Consider the following 24,440-nt stretch of genomic DNA (forward strand, 5'->3'; position numbering starts at 1 on the left):
CGCTGCTGTGCGAAGAGAGTGTCATTACTTGTAAGAGAAGTGGTAATTTCAGGGGGCTGCGAGAAGCGCTAAACAAACAGACTGATTTTAGAGTCTGTAACATTTTAAACTGTGTTTTACTGTGTTTTTAAATTGGGCAGACTCACGTGTTCTTTTTAATCAGCTCCTCTCCCTCTAAATCTCCTGGGCTCAATTTCCCGCCTGCCCGCCTCGTTCCGACCCGGCAATAGTGCCGTTGTGCGGAGGGCGGACAGGCAAGAGCCAGGCAGACTGCACTTCCGGTTTCCCCGGAGTTGAGGTTAGCGCTCTAGTGGCTACCTCACTCCGGGCTATTTAGGCCGTCCTGACCATCGAGCCGGCGCGGTAGGGAGACGGTGGCAGTGTCTCCCAGACCCGCTGCTGTGCGAAGAGAGTGTCATTACTTGTAAGAGAAGTGGTAATTTCAGGGGGCTGCGAGAAGCGCTAAACAAACAGACTGATTTTAGAGTTTGTAACATTTTAAACTGTGTTTTACTGTGTTTTTAAATTGGGCAGACTCACGTGTTCTTTTTAATCAGCTCCTCTCCCTCTAAATCTCCTGGGCTCAATTTCCCGCCTCCCCGCCTCGTTCCGACCCGGCAATAGTGCCGTTGTGCGGAGGGCGGACAGGCAAAAGCCAGGCAGACTGCACTTCCGGTTTCCCCGGAGTTGAGGTTAGCGCTCTAGTGGCTACCTCACTCCGGGCTATTTAGGCCGTCCTGACCATCGAGCCGGCGCGGTAGGGAGACGGTGGCAGTGTCTCCCAGACCCGCTGCTGTGCGAAGAGAGTGTCATTACTTGTAAGAGAAGTGGTAATTTCAGGGGGCTGCGAGAAGCGCTAAACAAACAGACTGATTTTAGAGTCTGTAACATTTTAAACTGTGTTTTACTGTGTTTTTAAATTGGGCAGACTCACGTGTTCTTTTTAATCAGCTCCTCTCCCTCTAAATCTCCTGGGCTCAATTTCCCGCCTGCCCGCCTCGATCCGACCCGGCAATAGTGCCGTTGTGCGGAGGGCGGACAGGCAAGAGCCAGGCAGACTGCACTTCCGGTTTCCCCGGAGTTGAGGTTAGCGCTCTAGTGGCTACCTCACTCCGGGCTATTTAGCCACGCCCTTCCCACAAGCGCGCAGCGGTTGCGCGCAGGGGGCGCCTTCGAGCGCGCCTAAGAAGCGCCGAAGAAAAGCCCGTCTGCGCCCGTCCGCGACAGGACGGGGCGAGGGGCGATGGACCCTGGCTCTTTCTCACAAACCGTCACCGGTAAGAATTCCCAACCCCTTCTATATTCATCCCTACTCTTACGCAGCCTTAGACCTGCCACATGTTGTAGTACAATTATACCCTGGCATCGCATTGAGGCAGCCTACTCTTGCCCTGAATGTCGACATCTATCTAACAACAACGTGTCTCCCTCAGACCGTCATACCTTAGTCAAGGGTTTGAAAAGCTTTCTATTAAACGTACGTTCCTTACCTAAACATCAGCATCAGGTCTGGGACTTAATACATTCCATCCAACCGGACATATGTTTCCTTGTGGAAACCTGGCTGAAACCCCACACTGTCACAGCCATTGCAATGGGGATTCCCTCTGGCTATAAGATTAAACATCTTGACAGAGATATTAAAACCGGAGGCGGTTTAGCGATTATATATAGGGATCATATACATTGTACAATTATTGAACAACACTCAAACGCACAATTAGAAACCCTGCTTTTTAAATTTCACCTAACTAATCATTTTACCTGGAAAGGGGCCCTGGTCTATCGACCCCCGGGAGCAGATCCTAATTTTGCACTCACTCTTCAAGAAATCTTAGCCCCACATATAAAATCAAAAGAAGATTTTCTGCTTCTAGGTGATTTTAATATACACGTTGACCAGCCAATGTTGACCGAATCCATGGCTCTAATTACAGATTTATTGAATCTGGGCTTGGAATTAAAAAATCATGGACCTACTCATATAGGAGGACACATGCTCGATCTTATTTTCTCTAACTCTACTAAAATAAATTGTTCCTTGGCTACTAGCATATCGTGGACTGACCACTCTTTGTTGGAATTCACTCTACCAACTCCTGCGAGACCCATAAAGAATGTCCCCTCCCCCCCCTCTTGGAGACGTCAATGGCACAAAATTAATATTGATACGGCTCATGAGGTATGGACAGATCCTATTTTTTTGCAATCCGATACAGCAGACATTGCATTAGCCAAACTGAATGAATCTATCAAAAAAACCATTGACACCATTGCTCCCTTAAAAAGACACAAACAACACCTAGTATCAAAACAAGAAAAATGGTATACAAAAGAACTGAGAGCAGAGAAACAAAAATGTAGACGTTTTGAGAAAGCCTGGAGAAAAACCAAAACTGAAAACAATCGTTTGATCTTCCTAAAGGCCCAATCAGAATACTATAAAAACATTAAGTCAGCGAGGAAACTACAATTGACACAACAAATAGTAGAAGCAGGTAACAACCCTAAAGAACTTTTTAATATCCTACAAAATTTTATAAAACCTACGGCGTGTGAAAGTTCAGACGACTTTTCACAGGAATTGTGTGACAAAGTCTCGCTGTTTTTCGAGGACAAAATTAACATCATCTACGAAAAGATATTAGTTGCCAACAATACCAGCAAAAGTCAAACTAAAATCGGTCCCACCGCAACTTCTGTTTCAGACAATAAAACCTCCCCGACGCTTTTCCCTTCCATTACTCATACAGAGCTTCTTACTCTCTGTACTCATATCAAAACAGGATCCCCCAATGACCTCGTACCAGCTAAAATGGTCGGTCCTTTGATCCCATTACTAGGTCCCCATATTCTCGAAATGGTAAACATCTCCCTCAGAACAGGCCAAGTCCCGGTAGATTGGAAAAAGGCAGTGGTGAACCCGATAAGAAAGAAGGCATCATCTCCCTGGACAGACCTATCCAACCTACGTCCCATCTCCCTCCTACCTTACCTAGGCAAGATCACGGAGAAGCACGTGAACACCTATCTCTCGAAACACCTTGAAGCGACGGAAGGCCTGGACCACTCCAATCTGGGTTCAGGCCAAACCACAGCACAGAATCAGCACTTCAAACAGTGACCAATAACATCAAAATGGCACTGGATGATGGTTGCTCTATGATTCTGGTGCTGTTGGACCTTTCCGCCGCTTTTGATACGGTGTCTCACAAGGTGCTTCTCCATCGCCTGAAGGAGGTGGGAATAGAGGGAGAGGCTCTGGCATGGTTGGAGAGTTTCCTGTCCGGGCGGTCCCAAGAGGTTAGGCTAGGCTCCCACAAGTCCACCCATCGGGAGCTCAATAAGGGGGTGCCACAGGGCTCCTGTCTGAGCCCAACACTTTTCAACATATATGTGGCCCCCCTTGCCAACCTAGCAAGATCTTTCGGGTTCACCCCTGTATCCTACGCTGACGACACCCAACTTCTTTTTCCCTTTAAAACTCTCACACCTGCAATAAAAAGATCTTTTGCAGAGGGGATGAGAGCCATTGCAGACTGGATGTCATCTAACTGTCTGCAGTGCAATGTCGGGAAAACTGAAGTTGTGTTGTTCGGTCAAGCGACGACACACTGGTCATCTGACTGGTGGCCTCTGGAACTTGGCCCTGTTCCCACCCCCAAAAGTAAGGTCAAGAACCTGGGAGTTTTATTTGACCAACAACTCATTTTTAAGGACCATGTCAATCAAGTAGCCGGCACCTGCTTCCGGGCTATAGGGATGCTTAGACGTGTCTTTCCCTATCTCCCGGATCACCATAGGAAAACTTTGGTGCAGGCTCTTGTTATTAGTAGGATCGACTACTGCAATGGATTGCTCCAAGGAGCCAATGAGGAGCAAATCAAGAAATTGCAGGTCATTCAAAATACAGCCGCAAGGATCGTCATGAATGCTCCTCCCAGGACCCCATCCTGCCCCCTACTGTCTCAGCTTCACTGGCTTCCTGTGAAGAAGCGAGTTCATTTTAAGACTCTGTGCACTATACACAAGAGTCTAATGGGGATGGGCCCTAAGTATTTCATAGACATTTTTCAGCCTTACATCCCAGGACGCTCCTTGCGTTCCAGCGACCAGCTACTACTCAAAATACCTAGAATTAAGAAAACCAGGCAAGGTGGCCGTGCACTGGCCCATACCGGACCTATCTTATGGAACTCATTGCCGTTCGGACTGAGGTCAATCACCAATCACATGGCGTTTAGAAAAAACCTAAAAACCCATTTGTTTCCCAGCTATTAATTGTCTTCCCATCCTTGGACACTGTCTCTTACTCTCTCTCTACCTGCAGTTATAGCGCGGAGATACCCCTTCGGGGGTCTAGTCTGGCGCTCTATAAGCATATAAAAATAAATAAATAAAAATAAATCTGGCTGGCAGTATAGAATGGAGCCATTATGTTCTTGGCTTACCATTTTAGAAACAATAGAGGTTCTTAAGGAGTATATGGGGTGCACTGGCAGACACAGAGGTGCTCCAGTCTTACTACTGCAATTACATGAGGTGCTACAGATGAGAACTGAAGTGAATTTCCAGAACTTTCAAACATGTATTTATGGTGTAGGAAGGATGGCATAGGGGTTCCTCGAATGGTTTCACCAAATGCAATGCTTTTTATCTCACAAATATTACACCCATAAATAACAACACCTAAAAATGCAATATCACTAAACAACAACACAAAATCAAACCAATTAATGGTACAACATTAATAGTTGCTGCTGTCAAGGTTAATGTGATATGTAATCTCATCTGTAAATTGATTTCTATCATTTGCAACTACATCGGTTTCATTAATGAAGAGGTACTGCATGTTGTTTGTGAGTTGTGGTTCGCACAGCTGTTGTGTGAATTATGGATTGTGATCCTAACTGTAACTTGCGAATGTCAGTGTTTTTTGTTTTTAATTTGTATCCAAAACTGGACTTTAACAGTTGTTTTCGGTTGAATTTGTGGTGTTATAATAATCAAAGCTAACCAAAATTCCACTTTAACCTTTCAATGGAAATCAATCTATCCGTCCGTCCATCCATCTACCAATTCCGGATATAATAATATGGTACAAAAATAACTCTTTGTGACACACAACCAAACAGCAGGGAATGGTACCGGTGTGGATGAAGGCACACCGGACGAGTGGCATGGGCACCAGCCTTCTAGGAGCAGCGAGCTGCTGATGAGCAGAACAGCATTTATTTATTTATATTCTTATAACGCGCCTGAATCAGCCCCGAAGGGGTATCTCCGCGCGTAGCTTCTGTAAGGGTTGAAAAACATATTAGGAGATAACAGTGTAGGGAAGCAGGAGGAAATTAATCTAGGGTAAATAGGTATGTTTTTAATTTTTTCCTAAAGGAGAGGAGATTAGGGATTTGTCTCAGCTGTGGAGGCAGGGAGTTCCATAACAAGGGGCCTTTGAGTGAGGGGGCCCGGCCTCCCTGTCTTGCTCTGGTCGCTCTGGGCACTTGCATCAACATGGTGTTACTGGAGCGCAGGGCACGTCCAGGAGAGTAAGGGACAAAGATGTCTCTTAGGTATTTGGGACCGGACCCATATATACACTTATGCATTATGCAACATAGTTTGAAGTTGACGCGTTGTCTCACCGGGAGCCAGTGAAGGTAAGAGAGGAGTGGGTGTGATGGGGTTCGGGGAGGGGCATTCAAGATGAGTCTTGCTGCAGTGTTCTGCACCACTTGCAATCTGCACAATTGTTCTTGATTGGCAGAGATGAGTAGACCATTACAATAGTCTACCCGTCCGATGACCAGTGCTTGTACCAGCGTTTTCCTGTGGGTGTCAGGCAGGAAGGGGAAGATGCGTCGTAGGAGTCCAATTACTCGGAAACAAATTCCCGTGACTTGGTTGACATGGTCTTTTAGTGTCAATGTTTGGTCTAGGCGTACTCCCAAATTTTTGATGGTCTGTTTTGGCACGGGGACAGGTCCTAGCTCAAGTGGCCACCAGTCCGGGGACCAAAGCAGGGTGGCCCCTCCAAACAACATGACTTCGGTTTTAGTCACATTGCATTGGAGGAAGTTCTGGGCCATCCAACCTGCCACAGCTCTCATTCCATTTTGAAAGGATTGCAGGACTGCAGGTGTGATGGTTTGGAAGGGAAACAACAGCTGGGTGTCATCAGCGTAGGAGATTGGGGAGAACCCGTAAGATCTTATGATGTCCGCCAAGGGGGCCACATATACGTTAAATAACGTGGGGCTCAGGCATGAGCCCTGTGGCACTCCCTTGGTGAGCTTCCTACAGATGGATTTGTGGGAGCCCAATTTGACACCTTGTTGCCTGTCCGCAAGAAAGCTTTCAAGCCACGCAAGGGCGGTCCCTTTTACTCCCACCTCCCTCAAGCGGCCGAGAAGAATATTGTGCGACACCGTGTCGAAGGCAGCGGACAAGTCCAATAGCACCAGAATCACTGAGCTCCCCCCGTCAAGTGACATCCTGATGTTATCAGTCACTGACAGGAGGGCTGATTCTGTGCTATGGTTTGGCCTAAAACCAGATTGAGAGTGGTCTAGGCCGCCCGCTGCCTCGATGTAATTGGACAGGTGTGCGTTGACATGTTTCTCGGCCAGCTTGCTTAGATATGGTAGGAGGGAGATGGGCCGGAGGTTGGAGAGCTCCGTCCAGGGGAGGGCAGCATTCTTACGGATGGGGTTCACCACCGCTCTTTTCCATTCAGTTGGTACGTAACCCTTCTTCAAAGACTGGTTGATTACATCTTGAATATGGGGGCCTAACAGAATACTCAGGGAGGCTAAAGTTTTAGCAGGAATAAGGTCATCCGGAGACCCGGATTTTACATGGGTCATTAATGTTAGAAGCTCTCTGTTATTGATAGGAGGGAAAATGGTCAGCCTGAAGTTAGTGTTTTCAGTGGGGAGGGGGGCAATCAGAGTGCCATTATCTGTTTGAGATGCTAGAATTTTATCATAAATGGATTCTATTTTATTTTCAAAATATAGGGAGACTTCCTCACATAGATTTTGTGAGAAGTCATCCGGACTTACACATGCCATAGGCTTGACAAATGTCTCAAGAATCCTATAGAGTTCTTTCGGAGAATTGCCAGCTTCTGTGAGTTGTTGGGCTATGTTGTTTTTACGGGCAGCTTTGACGTGTTTATAGTAATTTGTTTGGGCTGCACGGTGGGCCTTCTTGTTATCCTCCGAGTGGAATTTTCTCCACCTCTTCTCTATCCTCCTACATTCTTGCTTCTCCTTTCTGAGAGCCTCGGTGTACCATTTTTCCTGTTTAGCCACAGGAAATTGCCTAGATGCTTTCAGAGGGGCAATTTTATCAATGGCTATAGTGAGTGAGTCCTGAAATATTGTTAAGCTATGTTCCACTTCATCAGTGTCCTTAATGTCGGGTTTTTCCCATACCTTCTGTAATGCCTCCAATGTGAGTTTATGCCACTGTCTGCGCATAGTAGGGGATAAGGATTTCTTACAAGAGCCTTTGTTAATTTTAGAAATAGTGAACTCTAATAAAAAATGGTCAGACCAGTCTAATTGGGTCGGTTTATTGCAGGATATATTATCAAAGTTAGTATATATCAAATCAATGCAATGTCCGCCTTCATGTGTGGGACCCTGGTTTTTTTGTGTAAGACCAATAGTCGCCAGATCAGCAGACAAGCTTATAGTCTCAGCATCATCTGGAGAGCTGCTTTTGAGGCTCCTGGGGGACAGGCCTGTTTAGGACTGTATGAGACGACCAGACTGACAATGAGATGAGCCGCGCCAATGCCACACTTGTGAAGTTATGGCCCTGCTGATTGCGCTGCAACTCATGACACATTGGAACGGAACTTGCTTCACCAGAACACATTAGGAAGGACCTGGCAATGCGGATGGAGACCCATGAGTTCAGTTCCTGGGCATTAGGGACTGGCACGCACCTGACATTTTTAGCTGAAATGATAATTAGGGCCCTGTCGTCTCCGCTGGAAAGAGAGTTTGGGGAAGCGGTCAAGAGGAGGGAACGTCTAGACGAAAAAGTATTTAGAATACCAATTTCAGCTCCAGGTTAGCAGCGGGCGCCTCGCCCAGCTCTTGAGATATGCCCTCTTCAAGTGCCATCTGATGGCATCCGAAGGGGAGAGACACACCTTGACATCAGCCTCAGTTTATTGACACTTCCGGGGCAGACTTGAGGTGACAGACAGAGGGCTGAGAGGACTGAAAAGCAGAGTCGGATTGGGATTGAAAATCGGCCCGGGCACAGACAAAAAAAAATCGCCCCCCATTTGCATATTAGAAACGCACAGTGTCAAACACCGCGTGTGCTAAAGCACACGTCGTGTTTGAAACTCAGCTTTTCTTTTCTTATCAGTGCACCGCTGCGGTGCTGATTGAGGGCCATTGAGGTAGTATTCATATTAATTGCAGCCCGTGTGCACTGCAATTAATATGAATACTAACTCAATGGCCCACAGTCAGCCCCGCAGCGGTGCACTGGCAGGAAAGGAATAGAGCAAGTGCAAGGGCCATTTGCACTTGAACGCGAACAGAAAATGATGGGTTTTCGCGCCGCTCGCATCTTAAAAGCGGCGGCGCGAACAGTCTCTGAATGTGCGCGCTACATAATTAACACTGCGCGCTTGGGGTGCCTTCAATGCGCGCAGGTTATTGGGAGCAGTGGTGGTAGAGCACCTGCTTAAAGAACCAGCAGATGCCCCGTCCCTGGCGGGCACTCGGATCCCCACCCTGCACTTTGCCGACGACACCCTTCTCATCGCAAAGACACCTCGGGGTCTCCAAAAGCTCCTCAACCACTTCCAGGAGTTCTGCTCTCTCAGGGGCTTGACGATTATTGTAGACAAGACCAAATTTTTGACCATGAACCCCCCTAAAAAGTTAGCCCCCCCCCCCCGGTTTTAAACTCTGTTCCCCTGGAGAGGGTCTGTGAGTTCGATTACTTGTGGATCCGCCTTAGTAATTCCATAAGCTGGACCCCACACATTCAAAAGATGCTGCTCAGCCACAAAAGGGTTACTGGTGTCCTACTCAGGGAACATCGCTCATCTACTAAACATTGCATTGCCCCGGTTATAGACATTTACAAAGCCAGAGGGGTTACTGCCGCCCTGTATGGGGCGGAGTTGTGGGGCACCTCAAACCTTGAGGTATTAGCTAAAGCGGAAAGTAAATTCCTGAAAGAACTTATGGCTCTCCCACGGAGTACACCCACAGTTCCGGTGCTTCTTGACTTGGGCTGCAGATCAATTGCGGACCAGACGCTTCTCCGACCTTTGCTCTTGTGGGCTCTCTTGTGGAGGGTCCCTGAGCTAGCCTCATATGCAGCAGGCTTGTCTGAGGTGATCGCAATGGAGGGATGGCATCGAATTAAATGGTTAAGGGATGTTAAGAGCCTATTGGGGGAGCTGGGGTTGGATGACTCTTGGGTTACTCGTTCTGCTCCTCCCAAAGCCACCCCTCCCAAAGCCACCCTGAAGAAACTATACTGGGAGTGGGTATTTTCCAAACTCATTGGCAATCCTCGTCACTGCAATTCGACCGCAGCATTCCTAAGAATCAAAGATGTGGTTGCATATGAGCCTTATCTGGACCTCATTTCTATTCCATTGGACAGGGCTCTCTACTTTAAGCTCAGAGTGGGTATTTTACCTTTAGGCAACCTGGTGTCCAGGTGGAAATAATCTTCCCAGTCCTCACCCTTCTGTGCTCTGTGTTCGACACGGGTGGAGACGGTGGCACACATTCTTTTTGAATGCCCGGACTATTGTGCTCCAAGGAGGCGCTGGCTTACACCTTTGTGCAGACTTTTAGGTACACGACAGCATTTGGTGGCCCTCCGTATCTTACTGACTGATACGTCGTCCCCCATTGTTTGTGGTGTTACTAAATTTTTTGTATGGGTGATCCGTTCTAAAAGGCTTTACATTTCAATTTAATTCCCTTTTAAATATTTATTGCAACAGTGTTGATTGTTTTATCCTTTTTTAATTTATAATGTATTTTATCTTGCCTTAAAAATTTACTTTCTAATGTATGTACTGCTTTTAAGATATCTATGTATCGAAATAAAGCATATATCACTCATATCCATGTGTAATAAAACTGTTCCAGAAGGGCGTGGTTATTTTAGCAGCGATTCCCGCCATATTCCAAGTAATGACCATGAGGCCTTCAACAGTGTTATCAAATGTGGTATCATAAAGTACAACCGGTTCGGGTCTCAGTAGATTATCGTCCAGAGTTATGTCTGAAACAGGGATTATATCTCGCTGGGCTGTTATGTCAATTTTATGCTGGTCATTACTTACTGGCCTTGCTGTGGTCTCCCCTACTACCCTGTTTATACCTTGCAACCCTTGATTAATTTCAAGCATTCCCTTAGATACAATTACTTCAGGGTGAGGTGAAGTAGTTTGTTCCCTCAGTCAGTCATTCTCATCTAATGAACCAAACGCTTGGAATCTGTTATAAGTCGGAATTGCAAAATTGGCCCATGGATTGTAAAGTGGGGTGGGGTCATGAACTGCGTTATGATGGTTAAGATGGGAAGCTCTATGTTGGTCAGCAACCCGAACTGTGGCATATTTTCCTGACTGGCCCCTATAGAAATAATGTAAAGGGAGCAGAGTTGTATTGTATTCCTGGTTAGACGGTACGGGTGCATTTAGAATGGAGTCTCTGGCCCAGTCAGGGGTCCTAAAATTTATGACTATACAGTCCCCGTCTATCTCCTTTTTACTGGGTCCCAACCATCCTACTCTCTGTGTTGAGATGATCTGATTTACCCCACGCATTGGAAACCCGCAGTTTTGAGCTAGCCAATGCAGTGTTTTATTCTTGAGGGTTTGTTGGTTTTCGAATTGGGTGTGCTTAAGCTTTGGAACATTAGCGAGTATAGCTACGTATGCACTGCTTTCTGCTGGTAAATTTATCACAGCAGGTATTATGTTGTTGATGTTCCGGGCAGGTACTGCCCTGTCCATACTGTTGGATACTAAGCTCCCTTTGCCCCTATGCCCCGCTACAGATTTCTGCCCCACTATTATATTGGGAGTATTTATAGGTAATTTTGTCGGGGCAGTAGTTGCATTTGCAATGGCCGGGGGACTGGCTACTCTGATTTCACTCCTGGTCAAGATGTTGTTAGGTTTATCCTTAGGGGCAGTAGTTGTGGCTGCTTAATCTGTGTGCCAAGTTGTTCTAGCAGATCTAAATTGGCTATTCCCAGCTTTTCTAGATTATCTACCTTATCCGTTAATGTCCTCAGTCTTTCTGCCAGTGGTGAAGTGTGGGATTTTACCAAGTGCTCTAGCTGTAATATGAGGTCCTCCATGCTAATAGGGAGTGAGGCTTGTTGAGCAGTGCCATGAATTTCATTTGGTTGTAAATTTCTGCTCTGCTGTAATATGTTTCCCCTCCCCGCTTGTGTCAGGGTAGTTTGAACTAGTCTCTTCTTTTTTTCTTCTATATATCCTCCCATGTTTGTTTACAGTTACCAATTTCCTGCCGGGTGCTAGTTTATATTTGGACCGACCAGATCCATGATCACTCGCACTGTGTGATGGACTTGTGTTGACTATCTCATCTGTTAAATTGGTGTCATTATTATCACAGTCATCTAACTCCACTCTAACGTTTGACACATCAATCGGTGTAGGGAGGGAGGTCTCATTAGGCTGTAAATTTGGTGTTACTGATAGCCTACTTTCCCGGGCAGTAAACACAGTAGGTGGAGACTGTTGTAATACATCATCATAATTCTGACCACTACCCGGTAAGTCCGCATAAGAGTGCAGTAGAATTGAATCCTGTGACATAGCTGTTATTATAGATGTATTTGCAGGTGCATTAGCTCCCTGTGTAGGATGAGATGTCAAACACATACTAGGTGGTAATGATAGGCGTCTTTCGGTATTTTCTATAGCGGTGACAACAACCCCAATAGTTTGTTATAACATTTTGTCAATAGCAGTTAAGGTTGGAAGTGGGGTTGTTGCCTGGGCTAATTTCCTTGTCGTGGATCGGGTAGACATTGGTTGCTTTTTGACCATGATTCCACTTGGATACCTTAATGGGGTCTATATTGGGCTGTAAACAACTCACACACAGTTCAGCAGGAATGTTGTGTTGCTTTACCTTGCACGATATCCTGCTGGGAAATCAAGGGATGTGGCCCAGACCAGACTCCTCAGGCCTCTGAGGGCCTAAGAGGGCCCGCCCTTTGCCCGGGCTTAGCTCCCGCGACGCGGATGAGGAGCTTGATTTATGGCGCCTCCGGGCATGTGTGGTAACGTGGCGCCGCTCAGCCCCCTGGGGATGGTAGTCCTCCGCTCGGCGGCCGCTTTGATGGAGATGCGGCGGCGGGAGGACTACGGGTCAGCAGGGCAGTTCTATCAAGCGGCAACAAGGAGGATGGCGGTCACTGGCTCCCAGCAGCCAGACAACAAAGACACCCGCTCCCCCGATGAGGAGCTTGATTTATGGCGCCTCCAGGCGCGTGTGGTAACGTGGTGCCGCTCAGCCCCCTGGGGATGGTAGTCCTCCGCTAGGCGGCCGCTTTGATGGAGATGCGGTGGCAAGAGGACTACGGGTCAGCAGGGCAGTTCTATCAAGCGGCAACAAGGAGGATGGCGGTCACGGGCAGCCAGACAACAAAGACACCCGCTCCCCCGATGAGGAGCTTGATTTATGGCGCCTCCGGGAGGAGCTTGATTTATGGCGCCTCCGGGCGCATGTGGTAACGTGGCGCCGCTCAGCCCCCTGGGGATGGTAGTCCTCCGCTCGGCGCGGAGGACTACCATCCCCAGGAAAATAAATGTGTCAAACTGTAACAAACAAGCATTGGCAAAGCCAATTGGTCTCGCCTATGCAAGAGCTATTGGCTTTGCCAATGTGTCTTAGCCATGGTGTACACCGGCTTGGCTGATGTTTAGCATGGCTAAAAGTTAGTGTTGTATAGGGGAGGGTTGTGGAGTAAAGGATTCTTGATTTGCATGCAGTGGAGTGGCGTAGAGTGGCCTAGGGTGGAGTATAGTCTCTTAGAGTTAAGTGGTGTGGTTTGTTGTAGAGATGAGTGAGGTGGAGTGGCGTAGAGTGGCATATTGTAGATTGGAATGGCAAAGAGGGGTGTAGCATAGAGTGGAGTAAAATGTCATAGAGTGGAGCGTCGTGGAGTGGCACTGTGTGTCGTGGAGTGGCATAGAGTGGAGTGACATAGAATGTCTTGGAGTGAAGGGGCATAGAGTGGAGCGACATAGAGTGGAGCGACAAAGTGTAGCGTAGAGTAGCGCACTGCCAGTACAGACCACACATTTTTTTATTAAAATGACTATTTCATTTGCACAGACATAGTTTTACTGATAAAACTATACAGCCCATAAGCGATAGTGTGTGGAAATGGTATCACCAAGTGTATTGATTTTTTTAAGCTTATTAAAATATTTGTTTCCACTACGCTTTAGAATTGCAAAAAAAAGTGCTTCATTTTGCGCTTTTCTAATTCTGCTACATATAAATGTTGTTGTGTGCTAGCAAAACCCTTTACTTTCACACCCTGAGTTTGTCACATATGTCCTCTCACTTCGAAGTCAGAAAAATAAATGTAAACATTAAGCTCCCTCGAAAGACAGAGCTTAACATTTGTCATCTGTCTTTGTGTCAGGTCCAGGAATCCTCGGAGACGTACGATGCTATATGGGGTCCACCTCCTGATAGCTCTAAGGTCTGATTGTAGCCACAGACTCTTTTGAGTGATCAGTTGAGGGAAGGAAAGGGAGGGAACTGCAGGGAAGGAGATCTGTAACGAGAAGCACACAACAGTAAATACTTCCTACTGTGACAGCGAATATGACAAACAACATAAGAATACTTTGTATTGAATTGCCTTCCTTATTACCTGTAAAATAAAATAACTGTACTTCATTCCAGGGTAGAATCGCCTAAGCCACTGCCTCTACTAGATCTAGAGATAGAAGAACAACATTATACATTTCTCTCTAACAACACGCCCAGATAGACATTAGTGTGAGGTCATACGTCATGCCTACCTAGAGATGCTTATTGGCTTGGAACAGGGGTTAGGAGCCAACATCCAAGGAGCTCAACTTGCTCCTGCTATGAAAGATAATAAGCAGATAGAAACGCCAATAAGCTTAGCCCAAAGAACGTATACTAATGATGCAGAATCATGTATACATTTGCAACCAGCAAGACTTGGCAGTGAATCATAAATCATAAGCAGTAAGTAGCAATGTTTCTCTTCCTCCCTTCTTATGGGAATACCCTTTTGTACTCAAGAAAGGTAATATCCTGTCCTTACTGTATTTCCACCATACATGCCAAGGACTGAATTATCATAAATGTTGTAGGCAAAGTTATCAATTAAACAACTGCACAGCTGTGCAGTGATATGTCAGCAAGCCTCGAGGGCAACAAACACCCAAAGTCTTTATACAATGTGGCAACCTCGCAAAAGTCCCGAAGACTCAACCAACGAGGTTGCGATGCCCTGACTACCAAGTTCGAGAACGCGTTCCGTGCGATCTCCGGAAAAGGCTCAGCCCCGCAAGAGTCAGGGGAAAGACTCGTCCAACGGGGCTAACAAGGAAAACTCAGCCCCGCAAGAGTCATGGAAAAGACTCGACCAACGAGGCTAACAAAGGCTTTATTCCGCTCGGTAAGGAGAGAAGAATCACTACTAAGGTACGAATGCGGGCCAAGAGAAGTTGGTGCAAAAGCACCCCTACCCGATCCTGAAGCCGCTGTAGCTGCAGGGTACAATCCAGGAATTAGCAGCGGAGATGGTTGTTTCAGGAAGCACTAAATCCGACTTCCAGCGTGCGCCTGATGTCATCAACGGAACGTCCCCCACGGCCTCATGAGATAAGTAGTTCGGCTACAGACGCCTCCGTCTACACGGTGCTGCGAAATTTGTCAGTGTTCTTTTGGGGCGCCTGGAATGCGCCGTGACACTTTAAATGCCCAGCAAATGTGACAAGATAAGAAGAACATTTAATGGACTGTTTACAGAAAGCGAGCACTTGTGGAAGAATACAAGGAGCGAGTTAGAGAGGTGGAAAACAGGCAATACTCCACTGGAGGGACAAAGGCATGCTGGTTTGTCTAAAACAAGTTAAGCCAAAACATAGAAAGCAAGTAATTGTGAGGTACAAATCACAAAGCCAATAATAAGCAATGAATTGAATGTATTCCTAGGTCAGCTTTCAGAACTAGCAACTAGACAGCTGTTAGTCAACCTAAAAGTGAGTCAATTGCTGCAAAAATATGAAAGAATATGTTTTTGTTCTGCCTACAAATAATGATTAGCAAATAATAGCCAATTGGGTCCGAGATTGTGGAAAGGTGAACAGAGTGGAGTATTATTGGTCCATGACCAGAACGGATGGTGGATGTCCTCCTACTAAGACAATGAGTTTCGTCTTTCATGAATTGGAGTAAGTATTGTTGCTTCTTCTTTAATAGAAAACGACTCATTTGCAAGTAGGAACATTGCTGCATGCCTTTAAAATCAAAATAGAACTTCTAGTAGATTTTTTTCTGCTCATTTCGAGTAACTAAAATGATTATTCATGATTTAGGATACTAAACAACGTCTTCCCTTTCTAATACTTTGTGCATGTGTTTTCTAGTACTGCTGGCGATGGACGGGGTTCAATTTTGGATTTGATCTTCTCATCACATACACCAACCGTTACATCATCTTCAAGCGCAATACATTGAACCAGCCATGCTGCGGTTGTGTGAGTCTGCAGCCACGGAGAAACATTGCCTTCAGGTGCGTTTAATTCCTCAGAATTAGATTTGTATTAACTTTACCGTTTAAATCCAATCTGAACACATAGTTTGCCCCTTACTACCTTTGAAAAAACGATCGCTTCTCACATAGCCCTGTGTAAAGTAAAATCTTCTGCACGAGCAGTCCCTGTAATGTATGAGCAAAGCCTGATGTATTTTAGGTTGTGGTGTTCAACTCTGTGCTTGTTATTTTTTCTTTCCTCAATCTCGAAGTATGTTATGTATTGTTCTGTGGCCATCTTTTATAAGTAATTGACAAAATGCAAACCCATATACATAATTTGCCATAGTGATTTAGATAACTACCAGATAGATACAAAGCATTTTGAAACAATTTACAGCTTGATTTAGGTTTCTATCTTGATGGATGTGCCATCTGTCTACGTGGAGAAAATATAGGGCCAGATGTAGGAGCCTAAATACCGGTCGGTAACGGCCGATTTCGGCCGTTACCGACCGGTATTTAAGAATTGGCATGTAGGGGCATTTATTTTACAGATTCGGTAAATTTACCGAATCGGTAAATCCAAATGTAGGTGGGACTCTTCTGAGTCCCAAAGGCCAATTGAATTGGGTGGTAAAATACCGAATCCAGGTGTGCATGCACATGTGTGCATGCACACCTATGCCATGTGACAGACAGACATGCCCTTAAGGCATGTCTGTGTGCCACATGGTTAAGGTGAGTGTGTTACGCGATGCGTAGACACATCCCTGTATACTGGGCACACTTATAATAGTTCAGAAAAACTGACTCCAAAAGATAGTTTAAACGAAAGGGTTAACAAAGAGTCCACACGAAGGTTTCATCAAATATTTAGTTTTTAGTGGTTCATAAATTCTTAAGTTGGAAGCGTTACATCACGCCAAAATAATTGTATGCAATCCAGCACAGTTTCCAAAAAATGCCCCAATGCATTTCGGACTAATGAAAGTCCTTTGTCAAGGAGCCCTGCGAAAGGATACAAAAATGCAGCTTAGATCAACGGAGAATGAACGGAAGGTAATCAAGTGACATGCTACATACAGTGGTATCGGGTTCGACATGCATTAAAGAGGAGGGTAGATGGGCTAAACCGGAGACAACCAGTGCATGCGGGAGGGAGTGATAGCGATCCGATCTGGTTGAAGAATCTTACCAAGGTGGTGAGTGAACGGTTGAGAAAACGGGAATAGGACGATGCTGGTGTGCTAAGAGGAAGCATGCGGGTGAACGCTACATGAAAAACAAACGTGACAAAAAGTAAAAAGGCGGGTCTCACGTTTGCAACTTAGCGGTAGGCTCACGTCAGTGCTGCAAAAGGGAGAAAGGATAGTGAGAGGTGTAACTCACATAGGGTGAGGGGTTCAAAAAGTGCTCAAGACGTGCAACTAAAGGTCACTTACTGTGGAGCTGTTTAAACGGTGAACCGGGTGCCTGGAACTTCGCGGAGTTACTGCGAAGTTCAGAGGAAGTGAATGTGGTTGAAATAGACAAAGGACAACGTAGTGGGGGAAAGAATGAGAGCGGCCATCTTACAGTGGAGTGTGGAAATTAGAGGGTGTGATAGAATCAGTATGCAGAACAGAGGACGCAGTATCAAACATGGTATAACAGGTAAATCAATTATAGGTAACAACTGAGTTCTGTTCGGTCGTTCAGGCCGAAGGGTTTCAGAGACTGAAGTCTATAAATCCATGAGGTTTCACGTTGAAGGAGTGTCTTATTATTGTCTCTGCCCTCAATGTGGGCAACAGTTTCCAGTACGAGATATTTCAGTTGTGCCACACTGTGGTGGGCTTCATTGAAATGAACAGCCACGTTGAATTTGGTGTTTTTGGTCCTGATATTGGACTTATGTTCATTAAGTCTGATTTTGATTTTTCTGCTCGTTTTTCCCACGTAGGACTTGCCACATGGGCATTTAAGCATGTAGATAAGGTTGGCCGAATCACATGTGGCATCTACCTTGAGATTGATGTTAAAACCTCTCATAGGGTGGTTCAGGGTGTTACCTCCAATGACGTTATTGCAATTGCTGCAGTGGTGGCACGGGCGAGTGCCCGTGTGAGTGGTTTTTGTAACGGCTGGTTTTGATAATATTTCTTTGATGTTCATTGGTCTACTATACGCGAAAATAGGAGGTTCTTTAAACAGGTCACCAAAGTCTGGTTCCGATGATAGTATACGCCAATGCTTTAGGATGGTTTTCTTGTAAATCCTACTTGAGGTAGAATACCTGGATACTAATGCCATTCTGGAACTTGGATCCTTCATTTTGCTTTTCAGGGTTTCTGACCGTGGGATCAATTTCACTTTGTCATGGGCCTCTTTGATAATATCATGTGGATATCCCCTGGTGGAGAATCTACTGGCCATTGATTTAAGTTGAGTGTCTCTTTTGTCGTCATTAGAAACAATCCGGGTCACTCTGAGCATCTGACTGAACGGTAAGTGCCTCTTCAAAGAGTCTTGGTGAAAGCTGCTGTACAGAAGGGTGTTGTTACGGTCGGTTGGCTTCCGATACAGATCTGTTTCAATGCCCTCAGGGGTGATTTTTACCAGTACGTCCAAGAATGTGATTTCTTTGTCAGAAATATTCCAAGTCAATTCGATCCGGTCATCTTTAGAGTTCAAAGTGTTTAATGCTGATTCCAAATGGTCTCTAGTGCCTTTCCAGATGAAGAATAAATCATCTATATAACGAGCATATAGTTTCAAGTTGGCATTCCAGTCAATGTTGGTGAGTATATGGTCAAGTTCGAAGTTCCCCATGTAAATGTTCGCGTACGTGGGCGCGGCACAATTGCCCATGGCCATCCCGGACATCTGAAGATACCATTGTTTTTCGAAAGAAAAGTAGCTATGGTAAAGGGTGAAAATCATAAGTTCCAAAATGAAAGATTTCATGGGGTCCGTGATGTCAGATTTCAAAAGTGCTAGTTCAATAGCCTCGATCCCGCCGGCGTGGGGGATGGAGGTATATAGACTCTTGATGTCGGCCGTGCACAACAAAAATTCCTCATCCTCGTTGATTTCAATGGAGTTCAACTTATTGATAAAGTCAGTGGTGTCTCTGGTATAGCTCTTTAAGCTGGTAACCATCGGTTGTAGATACCGATCGATAAATTTACCGATCGGTTCATGAACTGAACCCCTTGTGGATACGATCGGTCGAAAAGGTGGGCCTATTCCCGTTTTCTCAACCGTTCACTCACCACCTTGGTAAGATTCTTCAACCAGATCGGATCGCTATCACTCCCTCCCGCATGCACTGGTTGTCTCCGGTTTAGCCCATCTACCCTCCTCTTTAATGCATGTCGAACCCGATACCACTGTATGTAGCATGTCACTTGATTACCTTCCGTTCATTCTCCGTTGATCTAAGCTGCATTTTTGTATCCTTTCGCAGGGCTCCTTGACAAAGGACTTTCATTAGTCCGAAATGCATTGGGGCATTTTTTGGAAACTGTGCTGGATTGCATACAATTATTTTGGCGTGATGTAACGCTTCCAACTTAAGAATTTATGAACCACTAAAAACTAAATATTTGATGAAACCTTCGTGTGGACTCTTTGTTAACCCTTTCGTTTAAACTATCTTTTGGAGTCAGTTTTTCTGAACTATTATAAGTGTGCCCAGTATACAGGGATGTGTCTACGCATCGCGTAACACACTCACCTTAAGCATCTACGGACGCATTTGGCCAGTTGCGTCACCTGTTGGAGCACCTTTATCCTACCGAACCCAACATTAGCTCTCCCACCTACCATCCTTTCAACCTAACGCTGTGCGCTTAAGCCTTGTTTCACTTTGTGTGCCACATGGCACACATGCCTGTATTTGGGGTGCTAGAGGGTGTCAAAGTGACACCCCCTGCACCCTGGCAGGAATCGGTATTTACCGATTCGGTAATTATCGAATCGGTATTTCCCATTGATTCCTATGGGCTTCACAGCCCATAGGAATCAATAGGAAATACTGATTCGGTATTTACCAAATCGGTAAATACCGAATTTTAAAGAATCGGTAATTCAATTACAATTCTTCCTAAATCTCCCTCCTTCATATTTACCGATTCATAAATACCGAATCGGTAAAATTCGGTATTTATGAATCGGTAAATACGATTCTCCTACATCTGGCCCATAATCTTTGTCACAGTGGTGGTAAAATGTCAATCGCCTTTAAACTTCTTGCCACGGAGGTGACTGGCTTTCCGAAAGTGACTCCCTTTACTATAGAAGGAGATGTTTAGGGATTAATCACTTCTCCCATATTTGGGTGTCAAGACTGAACCCCCAAGGTGAGTAGCCATATTTTAAGCCCCCCCCCTGTCAATTAGGAATTAACCCTAGATTAAGATCAGCAAAAACTTAAGGTAGCCATTTTATAATTTCTACTTAAAGAGAAAGCTTGAATGAAAGATGACAGGCTGCTCCAGGGTGCCTTAATGCATTGCTGTGTTAGTTAATATTGGTATTATTTTCTGCTCAACATTATCGCTTTAAAAAAATTCGATTTAAAAGTGTCTGGTATGTTTTCTTTTTTTTCCTGCCATCTTCCTCTGCTGAAGTTTTAGTTAATATGCATGGTCTCATTTGTTTAGAAGATAGCAACCCTGTTGTAGTTTCACTTTTGTTATCAGTTGTGTATCTGATAGAGAATTCTAGCTGCAGATTCCTTGCCTTAAAATAGTCCCCAAGCATCAGACTGGATCTGTAAACGTTTGATAAGCAGTACCCCTGCACACCTGTAGATGGTATTGTTTGCCTCTGCATGGCGTTGTCCGCACTGGAAAGGATGTGCGCATATTTAGGCACCACCCTAGCCTGCTGACATCAGATATTTCTTTCTACGCATCTCAGCACAGATTGGGAAAGAGCTACCCCCCAGTCAATTTTTGACTGACTTTTTTTCAACCTTTTGTCGGATATTTTTTCAAGACGTTACCTCTTGGTGTGAGGATGTCCACCGAAAAGGCAGGTTTCAAACCATGAAGTACCTGCCACCGCCAGCTCGATTACAATGCCATGACGTGCGAGGATCCCATGGCACTGAGGGAGTGGTCCAATAAGCTCCCTTACTTTGACCAACCCCGTGACATTCTAGATCTCCCCCACCCTCTGCAGCCTCCAGACCCCTTTACTTTGCCCTCTGATCATCATGGGCAGCCAGTGGGGCGCGGTACGTGCCATCACATGCAGCACTGGAGGTCCGTGACATCAGACTGTTTGCTTTTGCAGCTTGTCCAAAGGGGTTGCGCCCTCCCCTTTGTGACCACCCCTGCACCCATGCCACTCACTTATGGCAGGCTGATGAAGGACAACTTCTCCTTGTCCTGTAAGGAACTGCTGGCTCTCTTGGCCAAGGGATCCATATAGAGGGTGCTGACATCAGAAGTAGATCATGGTTGCTGTTCCCACTGCTTTCTGGTGCGCAATAAGGATGGAGGCCATTCTACTATCCTAGACCTTCACCTTCTCAAACTCATCCTGAAAAAGGAGAAATTCAAAACGCTCATGCTCACGCAAGTCCTGTTTGCCCTGGACCCAGGAGACTGGGCGGTGGCATTGGACTTGAAGGATACATATTTACACATCCCCGGCCTGCCTGCCCACAGACGTTACCTGCAGTTCACAGTGGGCCAAGAACACTTTCAGTTTGCTGTGTTTCTCTTCGTTCTAACCAGCACCTCTTGGGTGTTCACAAAAGTGATTGCGCTGGTTGCAGGTCATATACGGAGGTCAGGGTTTCCAGACTTTCCCTACCTCAAAGATTGGCTGTTGAAGACGGGCTGCCCAGGGAGTGGTCTCCCACCTCCAGACTACAGCAAACCTCCTCCACTTGCTGAGGTTCACTATCAACGTGCCAAAGTGACTCCTGGCTCCCTTTCCGATGCTCCCCTCCATTGGAGCTATTCTGGATACAGCACAGCTTTGGGCCTCTCCTCCTGAGCAGCAAGTCCAATATAGTCATTCTATGATACCGATTTTTCAACCTCTATCCTTGATTTTGGTGCGACCATGAGACTGTTGGGCCTCATGGCCTCCTGCATCCTGCTTCTTACTCATGCCGGTTGGCATATGCAGGGTCTGCAGTGGGACCTGAAGACCCAGTGGGTGCAGCTTCAGGGTTGACATGGTCCAGATCTCAGAGGGAACTGCAAAAGATCTGCAGTGGTGGCTGACAAACCACGATTGGGTCCTTTCCTGACCCCTCTCCCTTCCCCAACTGGAGCTACCTGTAATGACAAAGGCATCACTCCTGAGCTGGGGCAGCCACCTGGGAGACGTGGAAATCTGAGGACTTTGGTCTCCAGTGGAATCCGAGCTTCACATCAACCTGCTGGCGATCCATTTTGCATTGAAAGCCTTTCTTTCTTCAATCAAGGGAAAACAAGAACAAGTGTTAACAGACAACACAACTGCCACGTGGTATTTCAACTAAGAGGGCGGGTGGGTTTGCAGACTCTTTGTCAAGAGGCACTGTCCCTCTAAACATCGCTGGAATACAAGGGCGTATCCCTAGTGGTTCAACTTCTAGTACGTTCTTTTAACTCCTGGGCAGACAAACTCAGCCATCGATGCCTAGCAAATCGCGAATTACGTCTCGATCCGGAGGTGGCATGTGGTCGCGTCACTCCTGAACCCCCTCCCTTCCTTATGGTTGAGCCCACTCCCTGACCCTAAATATGGTCCCAAACTTCAGTGTTCTCTTCAGGATTTTCTTTATTGTTAGACCTGAATTTTAGAGTCTCTTGGTATACTTTTGGGTTGAGTCCAAACACAAAGACAAAACTAATAAAACACTGGACGTGTAGGGTCTCTTTTCCTGGTGGGCGTCACAAAAAGGGTTTTCTCATGTCTTTCTGTCTTGCAGGTACCCAAAAATAAGGAGATAAGAAGTAAGGGTCAGGTTCTTGCCCTTCAAACAATAGGGATGAAATAAGAGAGGGGAAGTGCCTTCACGGGGTCCCTAACATGATGTGGCTAAGTGAGGGAAACGTTTTGGTGACAAATTAGTGGCCCTTAACCCGCTCCCACAATCCCCGAAAAATCCCCGGGCATGCAGACTGTACTTGCCTGCTACCACGACCCCCTTGGGCCGTGGCGGTGGGAGACTCCGACTCCTCTCGGTTGGGGAGTCTGAAGTCCTGTGCGCGTTGCTTCTAGCGTGGAAATCGGTTCCGGGTGCTGGTTTGCCGTCCTGCCTGCTTTCTCCTGGTCCGCCCTGGTCTGTCAGGTCTCCGTCCTCTGCCTCCGCCTCGCGTGATGTCCCAGAAGGTTCCTCGGTTTTGCCGCAGTCCACGTCCTCCTCCGCCAACGAACGCCGTCCTTCTCCCGGTCCGGCTATTTCAGCTGTTCCTCCTTTGGTTTCGCCGCCCTCCGCTAGACCTCTAACCGCAATTCCGGTGGCGTCTTCTATGGCGGCCATCTTGGGTTGGTCGGGCGTTCCTTGTGCGGGTACGAAACCCTCACATGGCACAAGGCCTCTTTGAAGAGTGGGGAGAGCTTTGGTTAGATCTGTTCACCACTGTTGAGAGCGTATAATGTCAGGAGTTTTTTGAGCTGGAGTTTCCAAGACTGCTTTCACTCTGAGATGGTTATCGTCTTGAGTGGAGCTCCGGTCTCCTGTACACTTTTCTGCCAATACCACTCCTGCCAAGCGTTCTCAAGAAGATCAGGAACGACCAGGCCCAAATCATTATTTTGGCTCATTATTACGCATGGAGTGTCTGGTATCCTGAGCAGTTGAGCATGAGCATCGGTCCTCTGACCAGGCTACCTTTTCCGTAGGGTCTTCTGTTGCAGCAACAGGGCCGGTTCGTGCACTGAACCTATCCACTCTCCACCTTCATGCTTGGACATTGAGTGGCAACAGTTCAAGGTGTTTGATCTCCTTCCTGAAGTATGGCATCCAGATGTCTACCAAAACCATCCACGCCTGCCGTTGGGACAAGTTTGTGGATATTTCCAGTTTTCTATGGTTGCACAATCAACCATCCCGTTTAAGTCACCTGTTTTGACTAGATTCCTAAGGTTTGCAGCATGTTTTTTTCCCCAAGCCCGTCATTAAGCCCCAATGGGACTTGGGACTTACCTGAAAATTCTTCGCCTTCATGTGTGGAGATTGAGTGGTGACAGTTGACAGCTTTTGACCTTCCGTCCAAAGTCTGCATTGTTAATTTATCAGCCACGTGTTCCTCCACTAAGATGGTATACACCTGCGGTTGGAGCAAGTCCGTTGCATGGTTGCAATCCAACTTGTTGATCCTCTTTCTGTATCACTTCCCCAACTACTTCTGGTTATTCATTCCTTGGTCCAGCAGGGCTCTGCTTTGGGCATGTTGAAAGGTTCTCTTTCTGCCATCTCAGCATTTCTGCGGTTGCCAGACCAGCCTTCCCCTTTTGAAACCCTTTGGCACATAGTTTCTTGAATGGTCTCCTACATATGTTTCACCCAGCAACATTTATTATGCCCCAGTGGGACTTAAATTTGTTTCTCACGTTACTGATGCACGCTCCCTTTGAGCCACTCCACAACTGCCCACTCAGACTACTGACCATCAAAATGGCCTTTCTAGTGGCAATATCTGTTCGGAGGA

The 24,440-nt window shown here is 46.3% G+C and overlaps 1 protein-coding gene across 1 annotated transcript in view; it reads left to right on the top strand.

The window, feature by feature from the left end:
- GMCL1 (germ cell-less 1, spermatogenesis associated) overlaps positions 1–24,440 on the top strand; it is a 478,283-nt gene that overhangs the window by 315,116 nt on the left and 138,727 nt on the right. Inside the window, exon 12 of the mRNA XM_078666688.1 lies at positions 15,686–15,831. Coding sequence (XP_078522814.1) covers positions 15,686–15,831 — 146 coding nt within the window. The remainder of the gene's footprint in view (positions 1–15,685; positions 15,832–24,440) is intronic.

The sequence above is a fragment of the Lissotriton helveticus genome, chromosome 11 (assembly GCF_964261635.1).
Source record: "Lissotriton helveticus chromosome 11, aLisHel1.1, whole genome shotgun sequence".
Classification (NCBI taxonomy): Eukaryota; Metazoa; Chordata; class Amphibia; order Caudata; family Salamandridae; genus Lissotriton; species Lissotriton helveticus.